General features: G+C 35.8%; 1 protein-coding gene across 1 annotated transcript; it reads left to right on the top strand.

The window, feature by feature from the left end:
- Positions 1-1,534: 1,534 nt before the first annotated feature.
- LOC140227971 (uncharacterized) lies at positions 1,535-9,173 on the top strand. Its single transcript, XM_072308353.1, has 7 exons — positions 1,535-1,667; positions 2,650-2,871; positions 3,419-3,484; positions 4,080-4,155; positions 6,661-6,786; positions 7,549-7,768; positions 8,415-9,173. Exons 1-7 carry the CDS (start codon positions 1,535-1,537, stop codon positions 9,171-9,173), a joined length of 1,602 nt encoding a protein of 533 aa, XP_072164454.1.
- Positions 9,174-10,584: the final 1,411 nt, after the last annotated feature.

Raw genomic sequence — 10,584 nt, 5'->3', positions numbered from 1 at the left:
GAAACCAATAAAAACCTTTCATTAATTTTCTTTTTCCAGACGAAGGACCTGCAGTAAACCTTTAGACGTTTTGAGAACGCTCAAAAAAAATCTTTTAAGAACGCTTAGAAAACTTTGTAAAAACGGTTAGAAAAAACTAGTAAGAACCTTGTAAGAACTTTTACAAACCTTTGAAGAAGCCCAGCTGACGTTTCCACTAAGGGCCCATCTGGGTAAAAAAAAAAGAAAAAAAAAAGGTTGTAGTGACCATCTTACTTATGAGATTATATAGGCACAATCTCAGATAAGTGTACCCTAAAATTTATCATGTAATAATCAATCCTGTTTTAACCTGTTCCTACCACCATACCTATTACATCCTATTCCTAGCTGATGTATCTTTATCACATTCTTTTATGTACCAGCAAAATGTTTTAATGAGTGAAGACATGGTTACTAAAATTAAATCACACAAACCTTAATTAGACCTATTAAGATATGAAAATACCTCTTCATAACACAGAAAGCGTAAAAAAACTGAGCAATAACGTAAGTACAATTCTCAAGACGGTTAAAAAGTTTGCACCCAGCAGAAATACTTTAGATTTCAATGTCTTTTATACACTCCCACTAGTTTTCACATTTTATATTTTCCTCACTGGAATATTCATAATTATGCATTTGGTATGAATGTCCATGATATTATAGAAACCAGTAGAAGACTAAATAAATACCTTTTATGGACGTTTAAAAATGACGCAGACTTAGCGGACCTAATAAAAAGCATTTTTGAACGGTTATTATCAAAGACGAAGACGGAGAGGACTTTAAACCAACGTTTTATGTTTGTTGGGTATTATATATATATATATATATATATATATATATATATACATATACATAACACATTTTTGGCCCGTCTCAGGAAAAGGAAAAAAAAACCATCGAAAAAAAAAATCACAACAAAATTCATGACTTTCCAAAGGATAACGTCCGCAGATTACTTGGGGGGGGGGGGGGTCGTAAGTACCATTGACCCTCGAACCACCATGTCCGAAGGCCCCCAGCAAATAATATTGTGATACTTCACAATTTATCATGTTATCATGTAGGCCTTTACACATTTACACATACGTACTCATATTTTGAGGTTCCTTCAAGGATTTGACGTTACTTGCAATTTTGATGTAATTTTTTAAATTGTGAGAAAACAAAAATCTTAGAATTGTGTCAGCAGTTACGAAATCCCTTATGAGTTCCCGTTCCTTTAATTGATTAAGTTCTTCATGTCCATTGACTATTTATGTTTCTATCTCTATCTTAATCATCTAAAGCCATTATCACCTGAATAGAAAATGATTAGTATGATAATGAGCCACACTAGGAGGTTTTCATCATCATATTCTGTAACTGCGTAGAACCTGGCTTTCTCGGATGCTTCAAGGATAACGATCGAGCATTTCGGGCCGTTTCTAACTTTGGATTTAGCGTTCATTCGGACGAAGAGTGTATATCTACCTGTCTGAACCACCCGGTGAATAATATCGTTCCTGTCATGTATCAAGAGGAATGCATATGTTCCCGGTCGGAAGTGTATACAACCGCCCTTTCTGGCGAAAGCTTTTCCCACAATTGGACATGCCCTCTCAGCACACAGCTTGAATCCGACCAATTTTATTCATTTAACCGTGAGTATCAGAAGTTTTTTTTTTTTTTTTTTTTTTTGACAGACTGACAGAGAATGAATGACGGAAAGCACCAGTCATAGTCGGTGCTAGGTTGGTCTTGATAGTTAAAATCTGCAGTGTCCACATTCGAAATGTTTGTAACTTATTAAAAATGATCTTCATTTTTTTTTTCGGTGTCTACTGTATTTGCTACTTCTTTAACGACCAACAACAAATTTGTGCTTAATGATGGCATAAAATGTATTTTGTTGCACGTAGTTGCTTTTGATTGAAATAACAAGTTATTCCAAACTCTGGGCAGATAATACACGAGTCCTATAATATTGCTAGTTTACAAGTGTTCACTGATCAATTGTTTATCCCTAATTTTTCATTATCTTCGCTGATGGCATCGTACATTAAGATTAAAGAAACTACAGGGACTGTTATATAATTATAAATATATATGCACAATTATGTTATTCATATTTCTTAGTGATTCTATACATAGCTTAGAAAGACAAGATTGAGTCAAACATTTTCCTTGTACGTGTAATTAAAGTGTGTGTGTGTGTGCGTGTGTGTGTGCTGGTCTTTCTGATCGCTGCGTCGGCCAAAGGGACTAACAAGTGAATATGTTGTAAGAAAAATATGTTTCAATTCAATCAAATTCAATTCGCTTCATTAATAATCATAAAAACAGAAATATATACAGTGTAAAATGTGCCGGGGAGTGCACAAAGAAAGCCAAGGCTTGAGACAGATGTGATCCCATTTGTAGAGATGAATACATAAAAATATACAAATACAGATTCAGAGTTACACCCAGAGTACTTAATGACAGTTACAGATTACATAGACAAAGAAAATGAAATAAAAGACTTATGATACTACATTAAACAAATATTGCACTAAATTTCCCTTGATTATTATTATTATGATTGCATATTACTATATAATTGATTGTGACACGTCAATCCCTGCCTTCTTTATTCATTGAAAGTCTCCGTTGGGTTTTGTAGTCATCCGGGGATTGTGCCTTATGGCTTTTGGAACTCGAATATCACACGCTTCGGGTCCAAGATAACTCTCACCTGTGGAAAAGAGTTCGTTGTGAACGGGAATGCGACAATGCAGTGTGTGGGACTATCAGGGCGGTCGACATACTTCCCTGTTTGGAACACTTCAACACCGTCTTGCCGTGAAGCCGGAAATGAAACAAACGGTGTGATTTGCAAGTACATCCTAGACTCTATCAGGATATTGATTGAATTCTGACAACCAATGAAGTATTTAAAACTGATCTACCATCGAATTGTGCGGAACAATGACAAATGATTGTAAAGACATTGAATTGGCACTTCCACAGCTGATGGAACAATTAAACTAAGTAACTGAAATGCGTTTGTATCATTCAAAATTTATCAACTTAATATCATACAACTCGGAATGCACAGATTCTTATTGGCTAATATACAAATCTTGGGAGAGCCAGTCTTAATTCGGTCTTTTATGTTTATCAGAATGACAAGTTTTTAAAAATGCTCCCTGGATATTTTTCCGCCTTTTATAAGAACACAAACAAAGTGGAATGTATTATAACATTAACAAGTGGTTCATGACAGATTACTACAGCACTTTCATTATTATACGTTTCAACAAGACAGCGTCTAAGTCCATGAAGTTTCTGAGTGGCATTTTATGCCACGCTTTTGGACCATTTCGCTTTATGTGATTGTCACTGTTTTTGTGCGTGGATCTTTTGTTCACAGACGATGAGTGGGAAGATGGCAACATCAGCACAAAGCCCACACAAAGTAGACAAAACACGTCTAATGGTAAGTACCAAGGTTTGCAATTACAGGGCATCATATTATCCGCACGAACAAAATTCTTGTGTAATGTTCCGAAAATTATGATTATGATAATAGTAATAGATAATGATTGCATGCTCATGAAGCACAGCCTCTAAGCGCTTTCGAAGAACCGTGACAACTACAGCAAATATGACATCAAAGATAATGTCAACCAATATCGAAAATATTAATAAAACAAAAGTGTTTATCTTCTTCGAAATTCAGTCGTCGTTATCGAATAATTATTTCATTTGACTGCGACGGTTAATTTGAGGTATGTTAGAAAACAAAGACAATCTCATGAATTCAAGAAAATGTCGACTCTTCCTTTGTGAGGACTCATACACTACAGACAGTTACTGTTGTACTTTGATTATCATGCAAATAAGTCTGATATCTGACAGATAAAAGAATTGTTCTGTATATGGATGTACGTTTTGTTGATCTGGAAAGTGTGAAAACTGTAATATCGCACAGAAAAGTGCTGTCACAAAAAGTACAAACTGATTTGGAGATTTTCCATCGACCTGTACTAGTAAACTTTCAAGATTGCCTTTGTTTTACTTGGAATGCACAGGGCATAGACAGACAACTCAAATTCTGACGTCATTTGGAGAGACAACTGTAACGTCTTTGTCACGTGAGTATAGTAATTAATGATTCAACCCGCAAAGCAAGTGCATTTTTGTTTTTACTGCATTTACCCCCTTCCCACTGACAGTAATTATACCCCCGCCACACATAGTGTGAAGGGGGTATATAGGAATCACCGCGATGTTGGTCGGGCGGTCGGTCGGTCTGTTGCAAAATCTTGCGTCGCGAACTCGTCCTACAGTTTTGAAGCAATTTAAATGAAACTTAGGGTAAATGATGATATTGAAGTATAGATGTGCAAGACGTGTTTTTTTTTTGTGTTTGTCGGACAATGCGTTGCCATGGTAACCATAATTTTACCAAAACCTTGTGGATTGAATAACTTCCATAGTATTTAAGTAATCAATTTCAAAATTGGTATCTATGATGATCTATAGGTGTAGTTATGCAAGACACTCTTTGTGTTTGTACTTGACAAAGCGTTGCCATGGTAACCGCATTTTTTTCGAAACTTGTGGAGAGAACAACTTCCACAGTTTTGAAGCAATTGAAATCAAATTTGGTAGGCATTATGGCCTTGAGGCATAGATGTGCAACACATAATTTTTGTGTTTAGTCGAACAGAGCGTTGCCATGGTAACCATAATTTTACCAAAACCTTGTGGATTGAATAACTTCCACATCATTCAAGCAAGTAAGGTCAAATTTAGTATGTATGATGATCGGGAGGTGTAGTTATGCAAGACACCAATATGTTAATATAAGAAAAATGTGTTGCCATGGTAACCACTCATTTTTGTATCAAATTGAACCATTTAAACTACTCGCATGAAGGTGAAATTTGGTGTGTATGATGCTCTATAAGTCTAGTTTTGCAAAACGTCCTTTGTATTTGTATCGGACAATGCGTTGCTATGGTAACCGCATTTTTTTTTAATCCTGTGGAGTGAACTTCTTCCACAGTTTTCAAACAATTGAAACCAAATTTGGTAGGCATCATGGCCCTGAGGTATAGATGTGGAACACATAATTTTTGTGTTTGTCACACAAACCGTTACCATGGTAACCACAATTTTACCAAAACCTTTGCAGATCGAATAACTTTTCCATCATTCAAGCAATTAAAGTCAAATTTAGTATGTATCATGATCTAGAAGTGTAGTTTTGGAAGACACCAATGTTTTAGTTTAAGGAAAATGTGTTGCCATGGTAACCACTCATTTTTGTATCAAAATAAACCATTGAAGCTATGAAGGTCAAATTTGGTGTGTATGATGGTCTTTAAGTGTAGTGATGCTTGGGGAAAGCATGTTTCCATTTGCTGTAAGTTTTATACTCCGTGTCAACTCTGTAATTGTACAGTAAACTAAAATTGTTCTGTTTCCAATTCGACAAATGCACAAACTTGGTATTAACGTCATTGCCCTCATAACATCACATACTATAAAGCAACACTAAGGGCGGGGGTATTAATCACCTTAAGTGATAATTCTTGTTACTTCAGAACCATTATTGCTGCTATTCTACATTTCAGCGTAAACTGTTTGTCAAGATATTTTATGGCAAAAGCAATCCACATGTGACTATCAATAAATACGACATAATTTTATTTCAATTTAAACTCAAGGGATGAAAGTGCTACTGCTTTATGATAACTAAAAAAAAAAATGTCTGATAATAGAACAGCATCGGAATATTGCAAGCGTTTTTCCGTAGTTCTTTTTTTTAAGTGAAATTTTGTGAGCTGACTTCACAAATGTACGAATAATGAACACATTACCAGAATAAAGTCTCAGACAATAAAGCAAAGAAATACTGAAAAAGTGATGCATATTCAAAAGTGAGAATACCCCATGTCCGTGAAGAAAGAGCAGGTTGTAATGTGCTTTTCTTCAATAGGGACTGAAGAAAACATATTGACGTCAGGCGACTTTATTAGGCCTTCGTAGTGTTGTTACTGTCAGAGAGCACATTTGTGTTGGTGTAATAAATACGCAATTTCTTGCAAAAGCTCCATTATGTGTGCCTATATATGCAAAGTAAATAGTTATAAAACATTTTAAATGATCCCCTTATTCTTTTACAGTTTTGGTCAAAGTCTGAATGCTCTGCCTAGATCAGGGAATTGGGGACTGTTGAGATAAACATTCCTACTACAGTAATCACTTAAGGATCTAATCTGCTTACGAATTTGTGTAATAATTCCCCATCCGCTATTATGCTCTTTCGGTCAAGTGTGTGAACTTCCATGAGAACATTCAAGTACAACACTTCAAACCGCGCACGAATAATCTGATTTTCTTAAGTCTCCCATCTCATGCTGTCTTAACAGTCACGCGTCAGCTGCAAAAACAATTCCTTTTTTGTTATCATTCTGCGATAATTCAGCAACGTGAGAAAACTTGCAAAGTTATGGAATGGAACTATTTCTCTTCATAATGGTCTTATCTAATTATAGAGGCTTCATTTCTGACTATAGTCATCATGAAAGAGAAAAACTACTAGAGCAAATTCTTCCTCTATTGACTTTCAATGTGACGACAGTATAACTAAATCATTTATCTTCCAGATACCGAACTTTATGAGATGAATTTTTTTACGTACATCCTGGGAACCCTTCTCGGTGTTGTTTTCGCCGTGATTGTCATACTCTCAATGATTATGGCTTGGTGGAAACATCAAAAGAAAAGGTGACTTTTTATACAAACTATCATATGGGGAAAGGGGATGGGGTGGTTTATTCATAAAGTGGTCTGCAAAATCATTGAATAATTCATAGTTAGAAATATGCAAATGTTAAATGCACATAGATGTAGTGATTCTGTGTATAGATCTTCAAGATTTGTAGTGCGGAAAGAGTCATCACGAAAACATGATAAAAGTCGCCGAGAATAGAATGTCTGATTTTGTAATTCTGTCATTTTAACGATAATTGTGTTACTTAATTCGCAAATCTCACAAGCAATTGATTACAACAGTGAACAATAAATAAACACACATTTGAGAAGACAGGTTTATGAAAGCGCAAAGGTATCAAAATAGAGGAGAAAACATGTCAGCTAGAATTAGCTGTTTTACGTTTTGGTGTATTCTCCCGATGATGTTTTGTAGCATAATGATAATAACAATAATCAAATCTAAACTGGAGATAAAGAGAGAAAAAAAGAAAGAGAAAAGAATCTGGATGGTATTTTCATCACATTAAACTTTGCTACAAAAAGTTCAAACTAATTTTGCCTATTTATGTACAACAACTGAAAAAACCATATTGGTGGGAGTTTTTTTTTGTTTGTATTAAACTGTGCTAGCTAATTTATGGTTACGAAGTAACATTTTTTTTAAATTCTATTTTATCCTTTGAGCGGCCTATAATTACACCTTCTCAAGTTTGACAGTATGCATTCACTTCTTAACGATTTTCCTCTTTATTTTACGCAATGTAATACATGTAGGCGTCCAGAGGCTTCGGGTCAGTCAAATGTCAACTCAAGTGAAGAGCAGTCGCAGCTGAATCCTCTAAACACTTCGACTCCAGGCTCAAAAGACAGAGTTGTTTCATTGCACTCTACCAGTATCGACACTTATTCAGCAGGCCGGGTTTTGCCCCAACATCCGGGCAACAAATTTGGAGACATAGGTCACCGAGAGAACGCGTATGAGAACTCAGCAGAGGTAATTAGCGACACACAAGTTCGGGTTCGCAGATTGTGGTTTTAGAAATGAGAGTAAATCCTTTTATCTCAGTTTATCGAGCAAACGTAGGTGATTACAGTGCACTCCCGTTATAATGACAACGAACACGGTTATAATAACATTCTGGTTACAAGAAAGACAAAAATAACGCCGCAACATTATCCACTCTATGTTTTTTATTGGTTAATTGTTTGGTTACAACGAAATTTCGATATAATGAAAGAAAACTGCCGTTCCCGAGAACTTCGTTATAACGGGAGTCCACTATATGTTACAGTCAGCGGTACCTTTGATATTTTGATATGATCATGCTAAACTATTGCAACTGAGTGCCCCGAGATGTACTTCTAACTGACAATCTGTACCTGTAGTTGCTTTTTAGTTTTAAATGTCAGCTTAGTCCACACACAATCGTCGACTTAAGTTGACTTATTGCACTAGGCTATACCGTATTTTTCGGATCCTCTTTTCTCTAAAGTATTATTCCTATTTGTTTTGATTTCCAATCATGTATTTCGATGATGAGGAAACATGTAAGTTTGATGAGTAATAAGATTTCCCTTTTCAGAAGCTATGCTCATATAAATGTGCCTCATGGTGATTTTTTGTGGGTTTTCTAATACAGGATCACATGTCATCTTCAACGGACCAATCTCGTGAAACTAGACAGAGGAGCGGGAGAGGTTCAGCATACACTAGATCATGTCCTCATGACGTCATACACCAGGGTGGTAATAATGATGTAGCGGATAACACGAAAGCACTGTACGTGGACATGTCAGGTTCAGGAAATAAGGAGAAGAAGAAGGTCACATTTCTTCATTCAAAGCATTTTGATAAAGAGGAAGAAGACGTTGATGAAGACGGCTACCTCCTTACCAATGTCAGTTTGCACAGAGTTAATAGAGTTCAACCTGAAGCAAGTGTGTCAGTGTGTGGTAAAGAAATCAGCAAAGTGTCAGCTACCCAGTCCAGATCTGTAGATGACAATAGTCAATCTAGGAACTGTCAATCGTCAATTTACCACGAAATTCTCACAGCTTATGACCAAACCGCGCCTATTCCAGAACCGCAGTACTGTCCTACTTATTGGAATATCGAAGGAAATGACAAATTTGGCTCTTATGCGATGACCCAGAACGATCCTTATTATGCAGCTTCTATCTATCCTAGCACGCCAAGAGTGGAGCACGAGGTGGATGAACATGGCTATCTCGTTTTAGAAGCACATACTGATGAAAACGTCACTGATCGTTGTGAGAGCCACAATAGCTTATCTTCCACAAAAACAGATTTGTACGAAAGCGAAATTTCCCCAAGTACAGAAGATCACTTCAATTCAACAGTGTATGAGAGTATTCCTGCACGCGAACCAGAACTCTAAAGATGCTTGTATACTTATTTTGCAAACTGGTCGCAATAACGAAGAATATACAATGGGTAATGTTCGTTATTCCTGATGTTTGTTATTCCGTAACACACAAATTCCCTATAACTACATGTTTGTTATTCTTAAAATTAAATAGGGTTCCTTAATCTGAAAATTTGCGGAGTAATTCAAAAGGTTCGTTGGGCTAAAAATGATATGAAATTCGATATTTCGAAGGTTCGTTAATCCTAACATATAATAAGATTCGTTTATCCGAAAACTAAATAAAGTTCAGATTTCCGGAGGTTTGTTGATCAGAAAATTCGTTCGTCCGGAAGTTCGTCAATCTGAAAATGAAATACAGTTCGATATTCGTTAATCCAAAAGTGATATCAGGTTTGTTATTCCGAAGGTTCGTTAATCCGAAAATAATAAGAAGGTGCGCACTAACGAACCTTCCAATATATCAACTTATATTTTAGCTAAATTATCTGTGAACTACTCGGTATGGAGCATTAAGGAACCATTTGAGCTTCATAAACCTAATTACAACCATGCAGTATAACCCGGAAGTGTGAGAACAAATGCCTATTTGAAGAGAGCCTTCAAATTTTCATCTTTAATAGATTGAATCCAAGTGCAAAGCAGAAGTAATATTTATGAACGAACGCAAAACAAAATAATTGAGCCTGTGATGTTTATCATAATCCACTGATGAAAATTATTCATGAACCATCATTGTCATTCGAAACTCATTTTTTTCAATATTCTTGTTAGTAACATAATATTCACTCCATTTTGTGAAAGCTCATATTGGTTGCGTTACTATAAGATGAATGTAAGATAAACTTCATTTTTATAGGACTTATAGCAGAGAGTGGGATACTTGACAGGACAAATCACATTCATGTTTGTAGACTGTATTAACGGATATTGTTTTGGAGTGTTTCCTCTATATGCTGCAAAGGCACATGATCTATCTGTATACCTCATTGACGATACATGTTTCCGACCATAACGTTTGTGTGTGCACGATGATCAGATGTGTTGGGTTATAAATTATAATTAACGAAGTACATTGGTAAATGAATGCAATTCAAAATTATGGGAACGCACAAACTTCGTCATGTTTCTAGCTTAGACTAGGACATGTCATCATTTAAATGGTCTCATTTTCCGCCCTTCCAATTAAAAAACAAAAACAAAACTATAATACAATCTAAGGTAGATACGTCATCAGACTTCAGTGCTATCAATGTAGATGGCACACGTATATGTTGCTCATGAATTAAAATAAAAAATGGTTTCTGGCATTTCGTTCTTCGTGCCAGGCCTGGACTTAGCAGACATCGCAAGTGCCTTGCTATTACTGAAGAAGCTAGTTTTGTGTAAAAGTAGAAAAAAAAAAGTATTGAGAAATACATAT

The sequence above is a fragment of the Diadema setosum genome, chromosome 4 (genome assembly GCF_964275005.1).
Source record: "Diadema setosum chromosome 4, eeDiaSeto1, whole genome shotgun sequence".
Taxonomy (NCBI): domain Eukaryota; kingdom Metazoa; phylum Echinodermata; class Echinoidea; order Diadematoida; family Diadematidae; genus Diadema; species Diadema setosum.
This window is presented reverse-complemented; position numbering and strand designations above follow the sequence as displayed.

What these genes read in the sequence shown, in the direction of transcription:
- LOC140227971 (XM_072308353.1), top strand. Translation starts at nt 1,535, where the DNA reads ATGTATCAAGAGGAATGCATATGTTCCCGGTCGGAAGTGTATACAACC. An exon ending in CCAATTTTATTCATTTAACC is followed by an intron (nt 1,668 to 2,649) that starts GTGAGTATCAGA and finishes ATTCATTGAAAG; the next exon opens with TCTCCGTTGGGTTTTGTAGT. An exon ending in AGCCGGAAATGAAACAAACG is followed by an intron (nt 2,872 to 3,418) that starts GTGTGATTTGCA and finishes TTTTGTTCACAG; the next exon opens with ACGATGAGTGGGAAGATGGC.